We start from the raw sequence: 25840 nt of genomic DNA, 5'->3' as shown, positions 1-25840 counted from the left end.
AAACAATCAGCACGGAACTTTTCAGTGCAGTTGGATTTTCCTGTGAGGGGGAGCAGATTAATGGTTAAGAAAGACAAATAGCCTCCTTATCATAAAAGTTAAACTTTAAGAGGAAAATGAATTAACTTTTTCTTAAGCATGCATGCTTTTCTTCATGTGTAATCTGCCTATGTATGAATGCATGTGTATTTGTGTGCGTGTCAGTCTGTGTGCTTCTGCCGCCCACTGAGGAACTCAAGGCTCCTAAACTGGGAATGGATAAAACTACAAAGAATTGGTTGGCCGTGGCCTGAAACAAAATCATTGCCTGATGATGATCAGGAAATTGTCAACAGAAAGAAAAGGCACCAAAGTTTCTCAGCAAACTCCAAGCCTGGCAAGCCACCCGGAAACCTTTAGGCTTCTTAGAGAAAATGATCTTAGCAATGCAGCTGCCCAAAAGCTGAGGAACATTCCCTTGGACAGAAGTGACTTTGGGAGGGTTTCTGTCCCTCCCCAGAGACAGAGTAGAAGAGCCTTGTCTCTGGACTTTTCTTGTGGGATTCAGGAGCTCCATCTTGGATGACTGTATCTGAACCTTATTTTCAATGTCTCAAGATCCTTGGAGCTAGAGCAGGGGTTCTTAACCTGGGGTCTGTAAATGTCTTTTTAAAATATTTTGATAATTCTTATTTCTGTATAATTGATTTCCTTATTTTATTTTACGCAGTTAAAACATTCTGAAGAGATAATAGGTTTCACCAGACTGACCAAAAAGGTTTAGAACTCCTGCTACAGAGCTAGAAGGGAGTGTGGAGCAATTTACAGACAGGGAAACTGAGGCCCAGAGAGAAGAGACACACCCAAGGTCACAAGTGGTAAAGAACAGAGGCGGGATTCAGGTGTCTCAGATTCCAAATCCAGGTCACTTTCTGGAGCGGTTTAAGCAGTAGCACATAGTTGGAGTAAATTATATGAGGGTCTTTCACTCTTTAATCTGGCTCTGCTCCAAAGGTACCACTTGGTCATTCACACCCAGGGATACTGAGTTAGTAGATAGAATTAACTTTACGGGGCTACAGAATTGTCACAGGGCAGCCCCAAGCAAAAAAGACTCAGGCCCTTGCTGATGAAGTGTGATAGAGAAGATGGCATCTAACAAGCCTGAGGCAAACAAGGGCATTCTCCATTGTCGCCAGTATCCATACTGTGCTAACTTCTGTATTTCTTTGCTGATAGCTTAGCAAGTTGGTTGATGCTTCTGATATAATCCTCTCCAAGGGACAAGCCTAGATTTCCCTTCCCAACCTACAGACTGAGTCTGGGCAATAGACCCTGGCTTCAATCTGGTAAGGCTGTAGCTCCTCCATGATATATACTGTGTGTGTGTGTGTGTGTGTCTGTCTGCCTCTCTCTGTCTTTCTTTCCTCCCCCCCTTCTGTTTAAATGGTGAATGTCCTGGCTAAAATAGGGCACAGGCTTGATGCACTCCCATTGTGCCATCCAGTCTGCAGTAACATCTGGGCTCAGCTATGATAGGCGCTGCCTTCTCCCTTGATTCAAGGATATCAAGAAGTCCGTGTTAAGTAGCTACAGGAGGTATTAAAGAAACCTCGCTGTCAGGGATTCCTGGCTAAGAGGATCAAAACAGCTTGGAGGCACAGCAAAGATATGGGAACTACGTAGTAGAACCGAGTGGTTTTTATTTGTTTTTGTTCAAAAGGAAGATATTTTTCAGGAAAGTATTAACACAAAATTCAAGTGCTAGTCAAAGGCTATCTAACAACTCCGTTTTACTCAGCCCCCTGGCACATGGCCTGGTTACTTGGCTGAGTCCCTCGGAAGCCACAGGGCTCACCTGGGAAACAGGGAATTCAACACCACCAGCAGGAGGAGGGGCATGCAGGTCTCTGCAACAATAAAACTGAAACCTTTGTCAAAGAGCTAGAATTCAGAGGCAGGATCAGTTCTGTGGCATTCCCTGAACTTTGCTTCCTTACCTTTTAGCTGAAACCCCCACTTTGGTCTCTCTGCTCATGACTGCACTTTGTTACTCTGCTGGCAGATTCAGCCTGACTCTGGAGACCTGGTCTTCTCTTGTCTTGGGCCTCAGCTCTCCTGCCCCCCAGCAAACTTTACCCTTTTGTCTTCCCCGGGGAATTCCAGACTAGCTGGTCTGGTCCTGAGAGGAGCCCCACACTGTGTTCCATCTGTTTTGTGGGCATAGAACAACTCTAGTGATACCAGCTGCAAAAAGGCAACCCCTTCCAGATACACTCCCCCTCCCCACCACCAGAGTTGAGAGGGAGAGCTTACACACAGCGTACACACAAATGCACCAATCAGCACTACCTGGGGGTTGGAATTATTTGTTAGCTTTGGGCCACCAGTCTGGCACAGATGGAACAATGTTCACTTGGTGACCGTGGGAGGTCTTGATGTAAAGGGGCACCTTGATTTTCTCTGATCGAAGCAAAGCAATTCCCACATCATCCTCCCCTGCCCGGTACTTCCCAGCCTGCTTTCCTGATTCTGTGAAGACAGTGGCCCCTGCAGAAATGCCTTCAGCTGTGATGGGGGCTGAAAACCTAATAGGGAAAAGGCGTTTTCGGATGACTCCCATGTGTTGGGTCCGAGCAGTCAACTCCTGTCCAATGTAGCAGCCTTTAGTGAAGCTGACCCCATTCATGAAAGTCAGGTTGGACTCCAAGGGCAAGGCCACACCAGGTGGTAGATCTTTGATCCCTTCAGGAATTCCTATTGAGGGAGAAGAGGAGAAAGCAAAGTCACATGACAAACCTATTTCTTTCAGGGCTGGGAACAAACCCTCCCCCTCTGTACCACAGCTGGCACATTCCTTCCATCCAGCTGGCAGAGAGGCTGCTCTGGGCTCCAAACAAGTAATAACGATATTTCCAACTCCAGCATTCTTTCCACTCTTCCATGCTGCCTTTGATCAAAATGAAATAAAAATGAAAAAAAAAAATCCTTCCAAGGTCCCAGTGGCTCCAAAACGGTGAGAAATCTCAGCCTCAGAGTTTGGGCCCTTTTAGACAATGGTGCATGCCAAAAGGAGGGACCATCAATCGAGAAATTGGAAACCCCCCATGCCTCCTTGAGAGCAGCAGGGCACAGTACAAGTGCTGGAGTCAGAGGACCAGAATCTGAATCCCAGCTCACCACCTACTAGCTGTATTACCCAGGGCAAGTCACGTCATCCCCCTCACCTGTGTAAGGGATAATGAGACATCCTGAGGGCTTCACAGAGTTGTGAGAAAAGTGTCGGGTGAGCCATGAAGTGCCAGACAAGTGTGAATTACTATTACTGTTTGAGATTTTTAAAAAGAGGTGTCCAGCACAGAGGGGTCAAACTCAAGGTTTGCCTCAAGCATGGCCTGCAACACTATCAAGCCTGAACCAGATGAAAATGTATTTGGGGAATGTTTAACAAAATAAATAAAAATCCAATACAACATGGATAATGTTAATTTGTGGTTTTCTAAGTCAAAATGTGGTCTGCAGGGATCTGTTTCTATTTAAATTTGATACCACTGGTCTGGGACATCATCCCTACTTGGGAAAAGCACATACTATTCAGGGAGACAAGACATTTTATATGTACACACATATACATGAAATGATTAGCAAACAAGACTATTCAAGAAGATGAATGTTAATCAATAATTGACTCTGATTTTAAGTATTCATGAATAACTATGCTATAGACTGTACATACATCCCAGTCCTGATTAGTATAACCCTGGAAGGGGTCATGTATTTTCAAATTCACACTATTTGCAGTTATAATTATGTAAAATTTGGTAACTGGTTTTGGTCCAGTGGAAATATGCAATGTTAATTCAAATAATGCAACCACTTCAGGGGATTCAATATTTATACCAATCATGACCTAGCTGTATGTGTAAATCATTCATTCATAATTAAATATCACTTTTAATTGTTATCGTTAAGTTGTTTTTCAGACATATCACACTCGTCATGACTCCTTTTGGGGTTTTCGTGGCAAAGATACTGGAATGGTTTGCCGTTTTCTTCTCCAGCTCACTTCACAGATGAGGAAATTGAGGCAAACAGGATTAAGTGACCTGCCCAGGGTGACAAAGCTAGTAAGTGTCTGAGGCCAGATTTTTAAAAAAATTTTTTTTTTAATTTCTATTTTTTTATTTTTAACATGTGTTTTTAAAATTTTGGGTTACAAATTTTCTCCCTTCCTCCGTCCCCACCTACCCTCATTGAAAAGGCAAACATCTCGATACAGGTTATAGATGTGTACTCATGCAAAACACTTCCATAGTAGTCCTGTTGTGAAAAACTAAGTATATTTCCCTTCATCCTATCCTACCCCCCATTTATTCTATTCTCTCTTTTGACCCTGTCCCTCCTCAAAAGTGTTTGCTTTTGATTATCCCCTCCCCCAATCTGCCCTCTCCTCTATCAACCCCCTGCTCTCTTGTCCCCTTCCCCCTTTAATTTCCTGCAGGGTAAGATAGATTTCCATACCCTATTGTGTATGTTATCCCCTCCTTAAGCCAAATCCTATGAGAATAAGATTCACTCATTCTCTCTCACCTTCCCCCATTTCCCCTCCACTGTAAAAGTCTTTTCTTGTCTGTTTCAAGTGAGATAACTTACCCCATTCTACCTCTCTCTTTCTCCTTCTCCCAGTATAATCCTCTCACCCCTTAATTTTATTCTCCAGATATGATCCCTTCATCTCCAACTCACCCTGTGCCCTCTATTTATCTATCTATACATATAATTTTTTCCCTTCCCACTACCCTAATACTGACAAAGGACTCAGAAGTTACAAATATCATCTTTCCCTGCAGGAAGGTAAACAGTTCAACCTTAATAAGTCTCTTATGATTTCTCTTTCCTGTTTACCTCTTCCATGTTTCACTTGAGTCTTGTATTTGAAAGTCAAATTTTCTATTCAGCTCTGATCTTTTCCTCAGGAATGCTTGAAAGTCCCTATTTCATTGAATGACCATTTTTTATCCTGAAGGATTATACTCAGTTTTGCTGGGTAGATGATTCTAGGTTCTAGATCTAATTCTTTTGCCCTCCAGAATATCATACTCCATGCCCTCCAGACCCTTAATGTAGAAGCTGCTAAATCTCGTGTTATCCTGATTGTGTTTCCACCATACTTGAATTGTTTCCTTCTGGCTGCTTGCAATATCTTCTCCTTGACTTGGGAATTCTGGAATTTTGCTACAACATTCCTAGGAGTTTTCCTTTGGAGATCTCTTTCAGGAGGAGATTAGTGGATTCTTTCAATTTCTATTGTGCCCTCTGGTTGTAAAATATCAGGGCAGTTATCATTGATAATTTCTTGAAAGATGATGTCTAGGCTCTTTTTTTGATCATGGCTTTCAGATAGTCCAATAATTTTTAAGTTCTCTCTCCTGGATCTATTTTCCAGGTCAGCTGTTTTTCCAATGAGATATTTCACATTCTCTTCTATTTTTTCATTCCTTTGGATTAGTGTTACAGTGCCTTGATTTCTCAAATTGTCACTAGCTTCCAATTTCTCCATCCTAATTTTTAAGGAAGTATTTTCTTCAGTAAGCTTTTGGACTTCCTTTTCCATTTGGCCAATTTTGCTTTTCAGGACATTCTTCTCCTCATTGGCTTTTTGGACCTCTTCTGCCATTTGGGTTAGGCTATTTTTTAAGGTGTTACTTTCTTTCAGTATTTTTTTGGGTCTCCTTTAGCATCACTCTCAGTTTTTCCTCTAATTCTCTTACTTGCTTCTCAAAATCTTTTTTGAGCTCTTCCATGGCCTGGGACCAATTCATATTCTTCTTGGAGGCTTTGGATGTAGGAGTTTTGGCTTCATTGTCTTCTTCTGGTTGTATGTTTTGATCTTCTTTGTCACCAAAGTAAGATAATATAGTCTGACTCTTTTTGCGCTACTTGCTCATGATCCCGGCCAATTACTTGAGTTATAAACTCTTTGTTAAGATAGGGGTCTGTTTCCAGTGTGGAGAATGTACTGTCCCAAGCTTTAGGGGTTTTGTGCAGCTGTTTTCAGAGATACTTCTAGGGACCTGTAAATTTTCAGTTCTTCCAAGGTGCTATGATCAAGGGCGAGGTGTTTACTCCTTTCCTGGCCTGTGCTCTGGTCTATGAGTGACCCACTACAAGCACTCTTTTCTGTCTTGGAACTGTGAGGAGGATTTCCTCTCCATAGCCACTACAAGCTCCACCACACCAGCGCTCCTCCTCATCCCAGGACCGCCACCCAGAACTGTGACCCAGATCCAAGCACAGGCAAAGCAAGAGAATCCTGCACCAGCAGAGAGATCCCTGCAATCCCCCTCTGATCAGCCACTCGATTCCCCCTCAGTCTGTGGGCCAGAAGCTCAGAAAGCAGACACCGCCCCAGGGTCGCGCTCTGGGAATGGGGCTGGAATCCCACTGTCCTTTACTCTCAGCACCGCAGAAACAGACTTTTCCCATTGACCTTCTAAGTTGTCTTTAACATTCATGGGTTGAGAAGTCTGGAAACCACCACAGCTGCCTGTGATTCAGTCCTCTGAGGCCTGCTCCAGGCTTGCTTTGGCCTGCACGCCCATGCCGTACTGCCCTCCTCTCCCAGCCTGGCGTGATATATCTTTCTGATCAACCATCCAGGCTGTATTGGGCTAGAAATTTGTTTCACTCTGTCTTTTTGTGGGTTCTGCTGCTTTAGAATTTGTTTAGAGCCATTTTTTATAGGTATTTGGAGGGGTCTGGGGGAGAGCTCAAGCAAGTCACTGCTTTTACTCTGCCATCTTGGCTCTGCCCCCCCGAGGCCATATTTGAACTTGGATCTTCCTGACTCCAGGCCCAGTGCTCTATCCACTGTGCCACCTCGCTGCCTCAAACACAACTTACATTAAGTTAATCTGACATGGAAGTGATCACAGAATCTCAGCGTTCTAGGGAACCTCAAAGGTTCTCTCACTTAAGCTACGCCTTTAGAAGAATATCCAGTATGACAGGGCTCACAAGTGGTCCTCTAACTTCTCTTTCAAGTCCCCCAATGAAAGGGAACCCCCTCCCTCCCCAGACAACCATCCAGCTTTCAGACAGTTCTCTTTAGAAAGTTTCTCCTCACAAGTAGCTTAAATCTGCCTCAGGCAACTTCTACCTAATTCTGCCCTCTTAGACTTAGACAAACCCTTTCAAACTGCCCAACAGCTATCATGGCCCTTAAAGTTTTCTCTCCTCTGGGCTAAAGAGGCAACATAACATGCACAATCTTTATATGTCCTTAGTGCCTGGCCTGTGGCCAAGCTGACCCTCAGGGACTTGAGTGGAGCACATGTATGCTTCATGCAAATCACTGTAATTAGCCATGCCATAGACAAAGTATTTCTAGGGCAGATAGGGAAGGGGAAAGGAGTCTGTGGTCTCCCATCTACTGGCAGGGAGGACCAGACAGCTTTTTGTCTGGAACCTGCCATCTGGACGATGCAGTTTCTCAGCCACTCCAAGCTCCCAGAAGTACCTGCCTAGGGTGACAGTAGGTGGCTGAGGAAGGATTTTAACCAGGTTTTTCTGACTCCAAGTCCAGTTCTCCATCCACAATACCAAAAACCCAGGATAATCATTAATGGGCTGCTCTAATGTTTCCAAAGTGAGTACAGAAGCTTTCAAGAGGTTGAAAAGGGACGGCAGAAGCAGCAGTTGCCTGTCCCTCATGCAGGACGGTGACTCCCCATCTCTGACGGGCACAGCAGCTTTATAGCAGTTCTGCGCTGGGTAATTAGTTTCATTACAAAGCAGTGAGAAAACTGGGGTATCTGGCAAGGAGTGGGAGAGGTTGGAGGGTGCCTGGGTGCTATGAGCCCTGCAGAAGAAACGGAGCCAACACAGCCTGGGGTGACCAAAACAAGAGAAGGGGAAAGATCAGCTTTGGTCCAGTACAACCTAGGGGGAATTGTGGGCAGCTGAGCCCAGTTTCCATTGTGGAAGGTCTGGAAGTCTGGAGGATTTGGAAGGGGAGAATAGGAGCAATGTTTGGCTTTGGTCAGAAATGAGCTCTGCACGGACGTCTAGATGTTCAGACAACAAACATGAGTTGTCAGTGCTCGGCCCTACAGAGACCTGCTTTAAGATGCTGCCTTCAGGAAGGCACTGGGTCTAAAAGGGAGGCCCATTAGGAAGGCCAATGCCCCTGGAAGGACTCAGGGGTCCTCCTCAGTGCTAGGACTTTATAATTTTAGAATTAGATGGTTTCCATTTCATTACAGTTATACACTAACCTTAAGCCTTTATCACAGTATTCATCACCATGGAAGACTTTTTCTGGAAAAAAGTCCACGTGGCTACTGTGCCTATTTTTAAGATCACAGAAACAAATTTCGAGCTGGAAGGGACCTGAGAAGTCATTTAGTACGACCCCTTCACAGATGAGAAAACAAGTCCAGAGAAGGAAGTGACTTGCCCAAAGACACGGGTAATGAGTGAATGGCAGAGATGAGATTCTAACCCAAGTCTTCTGACTCCAAGTCCCAAATTCTTCCCACTACACATTCAGGCCACCCAGCTTTTCAAGGCAGCTTCTAAAGCACCACAAATAGATGTTTTGTGATCGGCTTAGGAATAGTTATATCCATCTTGTGTCTATAGAACTCCTCATATTACACCCCATCTTTAATGGTAATAGGAGCTCCCATTTCTTTAGGGTGCGGTTCTGTTGCTGTTGTTGTTCTGGTAATACAACTGCACGAGGTAGATGGTATGAAGAATGTTATTCCCACTTTACAAATGAGGACAGTGAAGCTCACAGAGTGGGCAGATGAGAAGCTGGGACTAGAATTCAGGGCTCCGGACTTCTTTCTGGGTCAGGGCTCTTTCTACTATACCGTATTAGCTCTCATTTATTAAATCCCTTTACCGTCCTGCCTTCCCTTGATTACTGTTGCCTAGAAGTAAAAAAAATAGTATGCGTCTTTAGCAACTTCTTTACCAGGTATGTAAAAACTGAGGAAGCCAAGATCACAGTGTTAGGGGAGGAAACGCATCACATAGAATGTCAAAGCTAGGAGGGCTTTAGAAACACCATCGTCATGACCATCACGGTTATCATTATTATTATTACTTAACCATCTGATTGGTCCTGGGGGGGAATATGGTCCATGAACTTGTTTTATAAAATATTCTGATAACTGTATTTCAATATAATTGGTTTTCCTTATAATTTTCTATATTTAAAAACGTCATTCTGAGAGGGGATCCCTAGGCTTTATGGGACTTCTCAAGGTCCATGACACCAAAAAGGTTAAGAGTCCTTGGCCTGAATGACCCCTCCGCTACTGTGGGCCAGCATTCCCCTCCCCATTCCTCACCCCTCTCCTGCCCCAGCAGGGAGTTCTCATTTACCTTTTTGATACCTGTGTTTATGATAGTCCTTAGCACTTCTAACTTGGGTAGTAGGAACCACGTCCTGGGCCACATCTTCCTTCTGGACGATTAACCTCCAGCCCATGCATGCTGCTCTGGGATCTGGGGTAAGAACCACAGGTTTGCCACCTTTCTCTAACAAGGGCTTTGCCAGGCCCTCAGCTGCAGTTTGTGGGAGGACAGCCCAGAGAGAGAGATCAGGGCACGGGTTGATGTTGACTTTCCTTCGGATCTTATATAGTTTTAGATGGTTTTGAAAAGCACCAGACACTGAGCTGTCAAACTCCACAAGAAAATTGGGCTCTTCCTCTAGGTTTTCATGGAGTCTGAGAAGAAAAGAGAAATCAGGTTTTCAGCAAAGTGAGGAAAAAACAAATCTAACTTCAATTCAAGGATTCAGCAGGTGTATACTAAGCAGCTATTATGGTATGCAAGACATAGTATTTGGTGCTGAAGACACAAAGACAAAAAAACAGAAAAGACACCCCTTCCTCCAAGGGTGATTTAGTGGGGATGAAACAGCATTTAAAATGTGAGCAGGATAAAAGTACTATCCAGACAAAGTATGAACAGAAATCTGTAAAGGATGAAATCATTTTCTGCTGAGAATGGAATCAGGAAAGGCTTCTGATTAGCACAAAACCTGTATAGAGTGAATCGGAGAGGTCTAGCTTTGCCTCTAGGCATCTATGATCTGACAGACACATCAGTGGAGATCTATCTACCTATCCACCTATCTACCTACCTACCTACCTGCCTATCTATCTATCTATCTACCCGGAAATGATCAATAAAGTACACAACCTCGTGGAAAGGTGGAGTTCCTATCCCCATACCAGTCAGTATAATGTGGGTGGGAACAGTGTCTCCAGCAAGCGGAATGGCGTGCACTAAGCCATCTACACCTGGTCTCTACACACGTCTAGAAGTCTGTGGATAGGGCTGGGGCTTTAAGATACAACCAAACCTATGAGTTGGTAAGGTAGGCAGCTGTCCAGAATGTAACATGCAAGGGAACACACGGAGAGGCACTTTTTAAAAATAGCTTTTGGGTTTTGTTTTTGTTGTTTTGTTTGTTTGTTTGTTTGTTTGTTTTTACAAATGCACCTACTTTTAAGGCCAGAAAATCAGGCTCTCCATAAACCACAGGGATTGATTTTTTTCCCTAAGTAAAATCTTATATATTATAGTGAGGGCTTAAAGGCTCTGGTAGACAATAATAGAGAATGAATATAATTCTCAGATTTTGCCTGGGCTATACAAATGCCTCTGCCCGGGGAAAGAATCAGGGGTATAGTTTGTAGCCTGGATCAGGGTTATGGTCTGAGGCCAGGTGAGAATTTCTCATCTCTAACCCACTGGACAAACTCAGCTCTCTTTTCTGTGGGAAACAGTAGCAGTGATGGGCAGCTGTCCACAGCTGAAACTGTCGCAGAGGATGAGGAGAGCTGGAGGCAAGAGGAGATTAGCCACAAACACCAAGGCTTGAGAGGACATGAGCACAGATGCCACAGTGAGCAAGTCAGATCGGGAAACAGCCTTCATACATAAGCCCCAAACCTGCTTTTTTGGTCATATAGCTGGTCTTTTTGGATTCTTGCTTGACCTTAAATAACTGTTGACTGATCTTGGACTCCAAGTGTCCATTTCACCCTTTGGATCCTTGAATTTCTAGGTTAACCATGTCTCTAGCGTGTGACTCCTTACCTACTCGTTATCTTGTGAAAATTGACTACACTACACCACACAACCCACTGGTCTAGAGAGCCCCACCTAGACCAGCCTGTCCAGAAAGTATTGCAGCCTGTTCCAAAGTGAATGAGCTGGGTCAGGGGAAGAACTAGCTGTACACTCCCCGCAAGGTTCCCTGACCTTATCAAGGCTGTGCCCTGACCAAACCAACCAGGCAGGCATTTAGAAGTACCTAGTGTTTGCAGATCTCTACACTGAGATAAGATACAACGTTGATATAAGGTACAACTCTCTGCCCCCAAGAAGTTTGCAGACTACTATTCTTGCTAGTGCGGAGAAAAAGCCCATACAAAGAAAGCACTCATCATGTCATATTGTATGCTATAATGTATAATCTAGTTACATAGAGTCTGAGGAAGACTTCTCCTGGGAGGTGCAGGTGAGCTGGACTTAAGAGAATAGTTAGGAATTGAGCTGACCCAGAAAGGGAGTGAGAGTATTTTAAGATACAGAATAGCAAAAACAAAGGATCAAAGGTGGGAGAGGGCAGGCTGTGTTTGGGGGCAGCAATGCCAAGTTTTGTTAGAGTGTGGCATGTGTAGAGAGGATGTGGGGGAAAAAAGATGGAAAAATAGGGTGGGGCCTGTTTGTGGAGGATCTTGGATGCCAAACAAAAGAGTTTGAACTTTCTTAGGATTTAAATGCCTTTCTGCACCACAAAGTAAAGCACATGGTTGGTTAAAAGGCTTGTTTTGGGTGACTTGAGACACTTTATAAACAATAAAGGGTAAAGGCACATACTTCCTTTTATATTAACAATCTCCTTAACACTTAGAAATCAGGTCTCCTGTAAACCAAAATGTGATAATTTTTAATTAATAAAAAAAACTTAATAAAAATTTAAAATAAATTAATAAAAATGTTTAATAAAAAAGCTTTTCCTTAAAAAAAATTCTCAATCAACAGAACAATCTCATATAAAAAATGGTCCAGCAAAACCAAATACATTGGCGTTCTGAAAACGTATGCCTCATTCTGCACTCATAGCTTAGGTCACCTCCTCTCTGGATGTTTCATCACAATTGGATACTCCAGTCAGCCAATTTTTTTTGTTTGTTTCTTATATACATATTTTTTAAAATTCTGAACTTATTTAGTACATGCAGGGAGGAGGCGTAGAGCCAAGATGGCACAGAAAAGGCAGGGACTCACATGATCTTTCCCCAAAACCCCTCCAAAAAACTTTAAATAATGCCTCAAAACAAATTCTAGAGTTGCAGAACCCACAAAAGGATGAGGTGCAACAATTTTCCAGTCCAAGACAAACTAGAAGGTCAGCAGGAAAGGTCTGTTGCACCAGGTTGAGAGTGGAGCACAGTCCAGCACAGGCCATGCCAGTGCAGACTAGGCCCCAGCAAACAAGCACCAGGCCTTGGGGTAACTGAATCAGTGGTAGAAGTGGCGGTTTCTGGACCTCTCAGCCCACAGACAGTAAGGGGCTCAGACAACTGATCAGAAGGAGATTACAGGGGTCCCTTACCTGGCACTGGGGGCAGAACTCTGTTGCACTGCCCATATGTGGATCTGGGTGACAGTTTGAGGTCTCAGTCCCAGGGCAAGAAGATGTACTAGCAAACAAGAGCTTGTGACCACAGGGAGCTGGGATCCTAGTCCACATGTACAAAAATATTGACAGCAGCGCTTTTTGTGGTGGCAAAGAATTGTAAATTAAGGAGGTGTCCATCAATTGGGGAATGGCTGAACAATTATGGTATAAGGTTGTGATAGAATACTATTGTGCTCTAAGAAATGGTGAGCAGGATACTCTGAGAAAAACCCAGAAAGACTTACACAAACTAATGCAAAGTGAAATTTGCAATACGTATATCATAATAGCAATATTGTATGATAATCAACTGTGAATGACTTAGCTATTCTCAGCAATACAATGATCCAAGCCAATTCTGAAGGACTTGCGATGGAAAATGCTTTCCATCTCCAGGGAAAGAACTGATGGAGTCCGAATGCAGATCGAAGCATACTTTATTTTTTTAACTTTCTTTACTATTCTTGTTGGTTTTTTTTTTTTGTTCTTTGTTTTTGTTTTTGGTCTGTGTTTTCTTTCACAATATGATTAATATGGAAATATATTTTGTATAATTGCACATGTATAACCTATATCAAATTACTTGTCTTCTCAGTGAGGGAGGGAGGAAAGAAGAGAGAGAAAATTTGGAACTCAAAAATTTTAAAAAACAAATGTTAAAAATTGTTTTTACATGTAATTGGGGGAAAATTAAATTAACTTCTGAACTTAAACAATGAAAAAAAGAGTATTTCCATATACAGAACAAAGAGGATTGTATATAAAACCATGAATCTCCATTTCATACCATTTGCTTTTTCAAAAAAAGTATATAAATTCCACATATTATATTCAAAACTATCCTGACTCTGTGCTTCTTTCTAAACTTATCCCCAAACCCTTCTTCCTCTGTGTTTGTATATATACTCTCCTCATGTACCCCAATTAAGGAATTGCAAGTTCCACCCCTTCTTCCTCCTTTCTACACTATTCTTTCATTCTCCCTTCTCTTTCTACTCTTCGGAACAGAATAAATCCACTCCCAAGTTCTCTGTTTTTCTTATTTTAATTCTCTTGATATCCTTTAAAAATATTAAGGCTCCGAGGGGCACTTGTTTCTTTCCCCCCCCTTAGGATATTAGCACAGCATTATCATAAGAGTCCATTCCAACTACCCAAATAAATTTGTCTTCATAGGTTTTTCTAGACTTGTGTTTATATTTCAGAGTCACTATTCAGCTCTGGTCCTTTTTTTCTTCCCTCTGTAAAATTATACTCAGCTTTTTCCAAGTAAATAATTCCTGGTAGCAAGAGTCTTTGCCTTTTGGAATAGTGTATTCCAAGATCTCATCTCATTTTTTTTTTTGTCAAAGCAGGCAGCTCTTGTGTGATCCTGCCCATAGTTTCCTGGTAAACTTCCTTCTGGATGCCTGCAATATTTCTTCTACAATGTAGGAGGTCTTCATCTTGGCTATGACATGCCTGGGCCTTTTCCTTTTGGGGTCCCATTCAGGAGAATATTGAAGTAGATTCTATTTTGGCTTCACCTTCTAGTTTCAATAGATCTAGGTAGTTTATGATTTCTTGAAATCGTGTCCAGACTTTTTCTTTTAAGTTCATGTTTTCTTGGAGTCCATTGATTCTTAAATTATATCTCCTTAACCTCTATTCCATGTCAATTGTTTTTGATATCAGATAACTTACATGTTTTGATTTCAATCTTGATTTTGTTCTAAGGTTGCCTGCTATCTCATGGAGTAATTGGTTTCTGCTTGTTCTGTTCTCATTTGCAGAGATTCCATTTCTTGGGGAGGGTTTACCACTTTCTTATACCTTACTTAGTCTCCACCTATTGTTTACAGCTTTTATTTAATTTTAAAATCTCTTACTGCATTTCTTCTAGATATTCATACAGTCCTTGTGGGAAATCCGTTTTTTCCTTTCTTTGCAGTTGTAGCAGTTATTTTTTCCCTTGGGGGTGGGGGAAATCTCCACCTCTACAATAATTTTTTATACTGGTGGTTGTTTTCTTTGATTTACTCATACCTCCTGCTTTAGTTCCTGATAGGGCTAGGGCTCTGCCCTTCGCTTGATCAAGTTCCCTGGGTATCTGTGCTGACCTCTACCTCCTAGACTTAGGCAGCTCTGGATCTTTGAGGTTCAGAAGGCTGTGTCTACAGGACCCTACACTAATACTAGGTTTCAAGACCCTGGTAAGGTAAGTGACCCTGGGACCCCTGGATGGCTGGGCTGTCCCTCTCTGCTTCTACTGCTCCCAGCTTCCCAGGCCTCACCCTGGGACTTTCTGATCACCTTACAGCTCTCCCATGGACTTTTTTGGAAAGCTCTTTACTCTTTCTTCCTTTGAACACTGAACCTCATGGGCTAAATGCATCCCTGCCCCTCTGTGCTGTCACTAAGTTATTTGATGTAGCAAAGGTACACAGGTCTCTTTGGGAATCCTCTTCTGATGTCTCATTGGGCTGTGGAGGTGAGCCTGGGCTCTTAGAGGTGATGCCAGGGGATTGCAAGCTCTGGCAAGTCCTACCACACTGAAACAGCTTTCAGAATGAACTGTGCCTTGCTCATCCAACAGCAGGACTGGCTACATGTGAAGGGGGACATCACTACAGCATTATCCAGCATGGATGAATTTTTTGACCATGGCAGCTCCTGACAAACAATTAACATATGGGGTTATGGGGACTATGTCAGAGGACAGAGAACCCGCTGGGCAAATCCAGGACTCTTAAAGTGCGAGTGCCAAGTTGTGTCACTTTAGACAAACCTTCTAAATCTTTCCAGGCTTCAGTTTCTTTATCTGCAGTCAGGGACAATAAAATCTGCACTGTTTACCTCACAGTGATGTTGTGAGATAATACATGTAAAATAATTTATAAACTGTAATGGATTATATAAATGCTGGTTATTACTACTTTGCCTCAGTTTCCTCATTTGTAAATGGAAGATAATAATCTTTGTATTATCTCCTTTTTTAGGGGTTTCTAAAAGAAAATATAGTATATACTGTAAGGTGCTAAAGAAATTGGAACTATGATGATGATGATGATGATGTCATGACATTTTAGCTTTCTCTCTACTGGATTTTTGACAAACTCAAAAGGATTTCCCCCATAAGGTGGAACTGGCGAAGAGTTATGAAATTGAGGTAGCTGGGGAGTGCAGTGGACAGAGCACTAGACTTGAGTCAAGAACACATGAATTGAAAGCCAATCTTAGACACTTAGCTTGGGCAAATCACTTAACCACTGCATGCCTCTTTCCTCATCTGTAAAATGGAGATAATAATAGTACCCACCTCCCAGGATTGTTGTGAGGATCAAATGAGATAATCTTTGTAAAGCACTTCGCAAATGTTAAATTCAGTACTACCTAAAAATGCTAGCTATAATCCCCATCACCATTATTACTGTTGTTATTATTATTATGGCATAGCCAAAATTCCCAGTGAGCTCTCCCTTCTCAGTTAGCTACCTTGGGCCACTGATAATTTCAGGGGAGGAAGTGTAATGTGGTGGGAAATCCACTGAACTTGCTGGCAGAACAGGGTTCCAGTTCACACTCTGACCCTTCCAAGCAGCATGGCCTTAGGCTGCAGCTCTAAATGGATGAAACTGAAACACAAGGCCAACTGGTCCAAAGCAGTAGGTACAGCAGGCAGGGCTGAGGCCAGACTCCAGATCTGCCACTGGGTGGCACTGGTGCCCAGAATGCCCAAAGAGCCTGACATTTGGGTGCAAGCTAGAGTACCAGCAGACAGAAGGGAGCATCAGCAGCAGTCTGGTTCTAAACAAGAAGCCACTCCATGATACCCCCAACAAGTAGTCATCCAGCCTTTGCTTAAAGGCCTCCAGAACAGGGAAGCCCAGAGCCTGCCCCTCCTACTCTGGGCCACCACTAACGGCCAAGAAGTCTTCGCTTACATGAAGCATCTTTGGCACTCTGGACCAAGCAGAACAAGTCTGCTCCCCTTCTTCCCTGTGATAGCCCTTTGAATATCTGAAGAAAACTGTCCTCCCTGCCCACCTCCACCCCCTCTACCAAGTCTTCTCTTCTCCAGACTTAAAATGACCTAGTTCCTCAACTGATCCTCCTCCTTTATAATCTGAAGGCCTTTGCTATCCTGGGTGTGCACCTCCACATACTCCATAGCTTATTAACATCCTTCCTAAAACCCAGAAATGAACCCAATAACTGGCTGAGCAACCTTTGAAAAGTGTCTTCTTTATGGGCCTCAGTTTACCCACATGTAAAACGAGAATGTTGGACCAGATAATACAGTTCCTTCTAAGTCCTGCCATTCTGCAGTCCTAGATTATATCCCCCTCCTCCAATGTATCCTCCAGTCTAGGCAAGTTAACCACCCTATGCCCCATAATTCTTGCCTCAAAGGCCCACACACCTTCTCCATCCATAAACTGCTAGCCATTGTATGAGGCTCCCAACACAGTCCATTTCACTTCTGTATAGCTCTCAAAGTCAGGCAGCATTTCCTTAATTGAGCTGAAATCCGCCTCAGCAAAATTCCACTCATTGCTCCTCCTTTTCCCCAACTGGGGCTGAGAAGAGGAAGTCCAGTCCTTCTTGACATGACGACCCTTCAGGTACCTGAAGACAACTTTCATATCCCCTACCCCAGATGAACAGTTATACCCCAATCTTGTACTTATGGAATTGATTTTTTTTTAGCCCAAGTGTAAAACCTTACATTTAAACGTTAAAATCTTAGATTTATTCCAATGTTAGATTTTTTTTTAAGGCAATTGGGGTTCAGTGACTTGCCCAGGGTCACACTGCTAGTGTCAAGTGTTTGGTCCAAGGCCGGATTTGAACTCAGCTCCTCCTGACTTCAGGGCTGGGGCTCTGTCCGCTGAGCCACCTAGATGCCCCCTTTAGATTTTTTTTTTTAATCCTTATTTGTTGTTGTCAGTTGTTTCAGTCTTGTCCAACTCTTCGTGACCCCATTTGAGGTTTTCTTGGCAGAGATACTGGAGTGGTTTGCCTTTTCCTTCTGCAGCTCATCTTACAGATGAGGAAACTGAGGCAAACAGCGTTAAGCAACCTGCCCAGAGACACAGAGTTCATAAGTGTCTGAGGCCAGATTTGAACTCAGGAAGATGAGTCTTTCTGATTCTAGACTCAGCACTTTATCCACTGTGCTACCTAGCTGCCCCAATACATTATCCTGATACATTCATTTAACATGTTAGAGGACCGTCTTAACTTTGTGTCACTAGAAATTTTAAGAAACAAGCCATTTTGGCTTTATGCACAAGATAGATCCTTGGGGCACTCTGCTGGAGACTTCCACATCAAACTGATGTTCTAGCCATTCAACCGACAGAAAACCACATAATTGGACTATCATCCAGTCCCCATTTATACTTCTTTTCAGTAAGAAGAACATCAAATCCTTTACCAAATGGCATGCTAAAATCTTGGTAACCTCCCTATGTCGCAGTTCCTTGATCTTCCTCGATGAGCTCCTCAGGCCAGGCCAGGCAGGACCTGCTGGTGCTTGAGGAGGCCATGGTGGGCCGTGGTGGGCCGTGGTGGGCAGCACTTTCCCCAGGCAGGGCTTTAAACAAAACCAAACAAAAACCCACCTTTTTTGTTGTTGTTGTCATCCTCAGCTTCCCTGGCCAACCTCAGCACGTCCCCCATTGCCTGCACTTGTTTCCATCTTTCAGAAATCTAAGTTGATTAACGAGGTCCTCACGAATATGTATCAGCCTCTTTAGACACCTTCCCCCTTTCCTCCTCCTCACAGCTGCCTCTCTGGGCTCTCCCACAGTACCACGCTGTTTCTCCTACGGCATATATCTGGAAATGGCATTTTAAGCCCAGAGTAAAGGAAATTTAGGTGCATTCTGAGGGTTGTCTCCAAGAATTTGAAGGGCCTTCCCCAAAGCCTTTGTAGAAACTTATAATCTAATCAAGGAAATAAAAAATTCTCACCTATCAGTTATGATGTGCTATGAGCATCTGAGAGGTCTAAGGAGGAGAAACTTATAGAAGAGGGCTTATAGCTTGGGGAAATCAGGGAGTTTCTTGTAGGAGGTAGCACCTCAACTGGCCCTTAAAGGAAGAGAAGGATTTCAATGGGCAGAGGTGGTAAAGGAGACCGGGCCGCTCCAGGGATAGGAGGCAGAACAGGGCAGAGAGGGGCAGGAGGAGCCGGGATGACGATGAGCCTTGCCAGGCTGGAATGGAAGAGGCGAAGAGGAGTCTTACGTGAGAAGGCTGGAAAAAATATCATTTACAGCATTTCTGACAGATGGTCATTCAGACTACATAACTTCTAATGTTAGAGAAGTTGTCATCACGATAATGCAATAAAAGACCAATGTATCTTAAGCCAGAAGATCCAAGTTTGGATCCCAGCTCAGCCACTGAAAGCACGGCAGACTGAGGAACTTGCAGCCTCGAGACCACATGTGGCCCTCTAGGTCCTCAAGTGCGGCCCTGTGACTGAATCCAAACTTCACAGAACATAATCCCCTTAATTAAAGGATATGTCCTGCAAAATTTGGACTCAGTCAAAAGGCAGCACCCCCAAGGAGAGTTCACCATGTGTTAGCTGAGTATTGATTATTCAAGTGTAACTAACTGACTCAGCCGTAGGACCAATTTCAACTTTGCCTGGAGGAAAAAGGACACAAGAAAAACTTAAGTCATGAGGCTAATTGCAACAAAATAAGTTTGTAGCAAGGCTCTGGTTTAAAAAAAACAAACCACCTCCTAACCTTGGCCACAGAACCACCCCCCTTCCCTGGCCACGGCCAGATCACTGACCTTAGGCATCACAACAGGAGACCACGGGAGGAAATGTGAATGGTGCCAGGTTACCCATCCAGAACTCAGACCCACATTTCACTGAGGAGGTCTGGAGGGGAAGGAGAATTGACAAGGCTTATGGCTCCTAGCCCCACCTCTCTCCCATTTATCCCCTCTCAGCTTTCAGTACGATGATTCCTGTCCAGGCAGACATCACACTTGTGGGGACTCTTCTATCAGCCTCCAAACCAGTCTTCCTACCTCCATATGCTGCTGAAATCATCTTGCTAACAAAATTATGACCCTGTCATTCCTTTCCTCAAACTCTGTGGATCCCATTGTCTACCAAATAAAGTACAAACTCCAGATCCTGGCATTCAAGGCTCCCCACAATCTGGTTCTATTGGACCTTTCTGGCAAATTTCAAATCGCTCCCTTTCACACGCTTTCCATTCCAGTCCGCCCTCTGTTGTTCTCATCCATCCTAGCTTCTCCCCTCTCTACACCTGCCCCTAAGACCTCTGCTGAAATCCCCCTCTTCTTTTAAAGTCCAATGTTCTCTTCTTCCTTCCTGCATACCCACCAATTGCCTTCCCTTATAACAAACAAGTACTATAGTCAAACAAAATTAATTTGTGCACCGATCCCATCTGAAAATGCCCCCTCTTCCATGGAGCTTTTCTGCCTCCCCGCTCTGGCTATCTAATCTTCCCCATTCTATGTGGCCAGCTCCAATCCTATGTCTTCAGTTGAAGCCTTATCCTAGACAAGCCCAGCCCTTCAATGACCTCTCTTCCCTGAATCACTAGAGCACTCTCTGTCTGGGCCTGGGGATATAGATGGAGAAGACTGATCACTTTCATTAAGCATCTGAAGAACTGTCATGTGTTAAAGGGGCCAGACTGGCTCTGCTTGGCCACTGAGACCAGAAGAGGAACCACAGGTGAAAGTTAAAGCTAATGGCCCGACAGCAAGAAAACCTCCTACCACTGGCAGCTGCCTCTCCTCACACTTTTCACTCTCCCATAACACCTAATTCTTTGTGCCCGTATCCTTGTCTCTCTCATTAAATCAGAAGCTCCCTGACAGCGAGGTCTGTGCCATATCCATCACTGTCACCCCGGACCCCCATGCTTGCTGTGGCACGAGGTAGGGGCTTAATAATCACCCCCTGAGAACAACTTCATGAAGACACGCCGAGGCAAAGTGGCGGAACCAGGAGACCAACTCCTAGGATGACTGCAGTAGCACAAAGGAAAATGGCGGTCCTGCAAGACTTCAGAACTCCAATTGGTGCGACGTCCAATCACAGCTCCAGAAGGCTGACGGGTGAAGCGTGATTCTCACCTCTGGGCACAGAGATGATGATGATAGGGGCAGGCAGAGGCATTCGCAGAGGTGGCCATGCATGAATTGGTTTTGCTCATCTCTGTGGTACTAGTTTGTTACAAGGGAAGGCAAGCTGATGGGTAGTGATAGCAATGCGCAAGCAAGTAGAAAAAACAATTTGAAACATTTTAAGAATACAGAGGAGAAGAGAAGGAAGTTCAGAACAGGAAACTGACAAGCGGAGCAACTTGGTTACTATTTGGATAAATTTAACATACATTTTTAAAGGACAGACTATGTGTGACAAGATATTCATACACAATTCTCTTTGCATATTCTTCGTGCATTGAGATGTTCAAGTTTTTCAGGTTCATAATAAAAAAGAAAACATGAAAGGAAAAAAAATCCCTTGAATGAAAGGGTAAGAACAATAAAATGTACAACATACACAATAAAAAAGGTCAAAAATTTTTTCTACTGGGGATGAAAAAAAAAGACCCTTTATTGAGGCTTGAAAAAGTATTGAGCAGGGGTTGGCCTTCAGTTACCAGGCCCTTACAATAAGCAGCCTTTATAAAGGTAAAAAACAAAGCCAAACCCCCAATCCTCCAACATATACCTCAGGGCCCCCTCTTCCAGTAAGCCTTCCCTGCTAACTCTGGCCCATCATGGTCTTTCCTTTCCCAACTGCTCACAGCACTTACTCCCTTCCCGGCTCTAGGCTGTCTTTGGGTTAGTCCTAATCAAGCAGTCTCTCATTTTTCCTCCAATGTCTGTCTGTGAATCCCATCTCTCCAATAATGACAACGAGACATTAACAGTGATGACGGAGCTCATTTCTATAGCCATCTGGGTTTTAGAAGGTGCTTTCCTTATAAATGACCCTGTGAGGTCTGGTTGTATAAGCAAGTGAAACTGAGGTCTAGAGGGCGAGTGCCTTGCTCCAGGTCCCGCAGCTACCCCGGGCATAAGAGCCACAAGAAAAATCCAGGTCTCCTGACTTTACATTCAGTGCTCTTTCCACTTCACCAAAGTGGCCGACAACTGGACCATCTACGAGTGCCTCACCATCTCCCTCTCCTCCCCTCCCTGCCCCAGCACAGTTCTGAGCTCCATAAAAAACTGCCCAAACTGAATGTGATAGGACAAGAAGGCCCTTGGAAGGGTGATGCGCATGTGAGCAAACACAGCCAGGGCCAAGCCTGGGCCTCAGCTGCGCTGGGCTGATAACAGTTAAGGAGGACTGTCCCACACACTGACAGATAAAGGCTGCTCTCTAGCATGTGGGGAATGCTTGCATGCACACGTGGCGTTTTCCCTAAAAGAACCTACTCAGGCAGGGACTGTTTTCCTGCCTCTGCCCAGTGCCTGGGACAAAGCAGGCCCTTAATAAATGCATGACTGATACACCTGATGAGTGGCCCTTCCCCAGAACCCTAAACCTCACACTGAGGGCTGGGGATACAAGCTCAGGAATGAAACTGACAACCACTGAGGGCCTTACAATGGGAGGGTAAAGGGGGTGGGTGGAGGATGGTCCAATGATGGAATGCACGTACAAACTAATGGGCAGGGTGACATGGGGAAATCACAACCACCTGGGGAATATAAAATGAGAGGGGCTGACCGATAATCTCCAAGGCCCAACCCCCAATTCTGAGACCCTTGGGGCACTTAGGCGGCAAAGTGGATGGAGCACTGGGCTTGGAATCTTCAGTCTTTCAAATCAGTTCTCTGGCACTTACAAGCTGTATGGCCCTGGGCAAGTCACTTAGCCCTGTTTGCCTCAGTTCCTTCATCTGTAAAAATGAGCTGGAAAAGGAAACAGCAAACTCCTCCAGTATCTCTGCCAAGAAAACCCCAAAATGAGGTCACAAAGAACCAGAAACGACTGAAAATCAACTGAACAACAGGAGGGAGAACAGAGGTGCAAAGGAGAGAGCCAAATAAGCAGTCCTAGGCAGACTTCACAAAGAAGAGATCCCATTCTGCTGGGGAGACCAGGAAACCCTTCATGGAGGAAAAGGAAAGGATACTGGGATCAGACACAGGGGATGAGTTAGCTGACTTTGGAGAGGAGGGTACAAGGAGAGATTGGGGACCAGGGAATCCAGCTGGACATGTGACCAGTACATAGGGAAGCACTCGGGATACATCTGCTGAATGAATGACCAGCTAAAATCTTATCACGGTTCCTCAAAACCTACCTAAAGTCAGGCAGACCTGAGTTCAAACCAGACACTAATTGGCTGGGTGACTCAGGACAAGTTATTCTGCCTCAGTGTCCTCATCGATAAAATGGAGATATAATAGCCCCTACCCTACAAGGTTCTTGTGAGGATGAAATAATATTTGTAAATGGCTCAGCACAGTGCCTGGCTCACAGTAGGTGTTTAATAAATGCTTGTTCCCTCCCCAGTGCCTTTGTAAAATGATGGGATTGCATGATCTCTAAGATACTATGACTTACACACATCCTGGGATTGTGATTAGAATGTGAATATAACATATAAACTTAAAAAGGCTATTAATGAGATCACTGTTACAATATTATTATAACAATTATTAATCTTGAGTAAGTCAAATTTACCCTGAGGCTCAGTTTCTTGATCTGGAAAAATGGGGATAAGAATACTTTATCGACCTCATAGGACTGTTGTGAGTTTCATGATAATACACATAAAACTGCAATGTAATACATAAATGTCAGCTACTATTAGAATGATTTTTACAATTCTGCAGGCAGCAGTATGGAGTCTTCCAGTCAGGACACCTATGTTTGACACTAGCCATGTTGACCCCTCTCAAAGCCTCAGTTTCCTCATCTGTAAATTGGGGACAAGAATACTTAGGGATACAGAATGTCATTGGCAGACCCTGAGCAAGTCACTTAACCAGAGTTTGCCTCAGTTTCCTTATCTGTAAAATGGGGATAATAATAGCACCTATATCACAGAGTTGTGAGGATCAAATGCAACAGTAATTGTAAAGCGCTTAGCAGTGTCTGGTGCATAGTAAGCTCTATACAAATGCTAGCTATTATTATTACGTATTATGATCATTATTAGGGATATGGCCCGGTCATTTCGTTGGTATGAGGAAACTCACTTTACCAATGCAGGTGGGCACTTCTGATACAGTCTGGGAGAGACTGTCTATGTCTACAGCTGTGAAGTTAAGTGACCTACCCAGGGTCACACAGCAAGGCTGTGCCAGAGGCAGTACTTGAACTCGCGGCTTTCGGTCTCTAAGGTAAGCTCGGCAGGAAATAAGTCACGATCTCTTTCAATAAGGATACCGACATTCCTTATTTAGCAGGTTTGTTAAAGTCAAGTGAAATGTGCGTGATGCACTCAAGAAGCAATAAATGTCAGCTATTATTATACCGATATTAATAAAAGGCACCAATAATTCTTCTCTTCCTCTATCCCCCCTACCATCCACGTAGAACGGCTGGATACAGTAACTTTGTCCCCCTCCCGGCCTTACGAGTGGTTTTGCCCATCCTCCTACCCGCCAACCCCATCGCACCTATAGAGGATGACGTCATAGAGCGTCCGGCCCTGGACGTTGAGGAAATGAGCGTAGCGCGCGCGCGCCGGGGACGACTCAGGGGACGCCGCCCCGCCCCCACAGTCCGGTCGCGGCAGTTCATTGGTCAGCAGTCCCAGAAGGAACGGCTCTGCATCAGGCCCATGCACGCGCAGTGCATCGCGATCGCGCAGCGGGAAGTACAACCAACTGTCGCTGCCTTCCCCGTCGCTGCCGCTGCCGAGGCTCAGGCGACGCCTCAGTCCCGTGCCAAGTGGCAGCCCCCACACGGAATTGCAGAGGCCTGGACCCGCCCAGCGGAGCAGTGCCGCCGCAGCCATCTTGAAGAGTAACGCCGTGCCCTTTACGGGAGGAGGAGAAGGCCACAGCACCCCTTCCCCTCCCCCCACCACCGCCCTGACCCGCCCACCTGCCGAGGGCGCCCAATGAGGGGCGGGGAGGGTCGGTGTCGTTACGGCTGTCAATCAATCTTCCAGCCAATCGTGTAAGCCACGTCCGCCGTCTGCGCTTTGGGGAACCTCCCGCGGTGCTGGATGACAGTAGGTGGGAATGAATGTTTCTGCCCTTGGGAGGTTTACAGTTGGTGCAACTCCCTCCTACAGGAAGCACTCTCTGACAACCGCGGCCAAGAAGAACTTTGCCTTTCTTTCCTCCTTTGTTTTCCCCAGTACCTGGAACCTGGATATTTACGTCACACCTGTGCTCATCCTCATGGAGTGAAAAGGAAACTGAATTTAGAGATAGTTGACCTGGGTTTGAATTAAGAGGCGGCTGAGACAAAGTGTAATTTATCCTCTCTTGGGCCTCAGTTTCCCGTCCCTGAAACCTGCAATTTTACCGCTTTGCTTCATCCGCTTTTCAAATTCCTAATTAAATTCTGCGAGCTTTTAATAAGTGCAAGGTAGGAGGTCTCGTGCTAGATGTCGGAGATACAGAGACAAATGTGAACCACAGTGCCTGTCCTCAGGGGGCTTACGTGGGGTGGGGGTGGGGTGGAATGCAGCCGTATGGAGACGAGTCTCAAGTAGACGTTTGAGAGGGGGGAGGCAGAGCTGTGCCCGCGGCGCATGAGCAGAACCTCGAATGACGCCAGACCGGGAGAGTGGCCTCCAGGCTTGGGGTATGGTCTGCGGGGGGAGCCCGGGGAGGAGAGTTTGGCAGGCACGTGGTTGCCAGGGAGAAGAGCCTGGAAAGTCAGGCCCAAGCCCTGCCGACTTTACACTTGGTTTCCTGGCAGGACCAAGCTTTTTGTCTCGTTGAGGTGCTTCTGAGTAAAGTTACTGTTAAACTGCCATGCCCGAGTATCTACAATGCGAGTTCCTGCAGTGTGCAGAGGAGGACGATTTGTGTTTGGTGTTACCGCTGTAGCACTACACCGGAAATTCTTAAAATTGTTTAATATGAAAAGTCTTATTAAATTAATTTTTTCCTGCCACAGGGGGTAAGAGGAGAGGCCAAGAATCGCATCCCCAGAGGAGTTTCTGCTCC

At 44.6% G+C, this 25840-nt stretch overlaps 1 protein-coding gene across 1 annotated transcript; it reads right to left on the bottom strand.

The window, feature by feature from the left end:
- Nucleotides 1–1665: 1665 nt before the first annotated feature.
- LOC114040461 (putative transferase CAF17, mitochondrial) lies at nt 1666–25184 on the bottom strand. The gene is made up of 3 exons (XM_027858573.1): nt 24332–25184; nt 9376–9722; nt 1666–2736 (listed from the first exon to the last, which is right to left on the bottom strand). Exons 1-3 carry the CDS (start codon nt 24670–24672, stop codon nt 2345–2347), a joined length of 1080 nt encoding a protein of 359 aa, XP_027714374.1. The 5' UTR covers nt 24673–25184; the 3' UTR covers nt 1666–2344.
- Nucleotides 25185–25840: the final 656 nt, after the last annotated feature.

This window comes from Vombatus ursinus, unplaced genomic scaffold (genome assembly GCF_900497805.2).
Source record: "Vombatus ursinus unplaced genomic scaffold, bare-nosed wombat genome assembly UNPS02013185.1, whole genome shotgun sequence".
Classification (NCBI taxonomy): domain Eukaryota; kingdom Metazoa; phylum Chordata; class Mammalia; order Diprotodontia; family Vombatidae; genus Vombatus; species Vombatus ursinus.
This window is presented reverse-complemented; position numbering and strand designations above follow the sequence as displayed.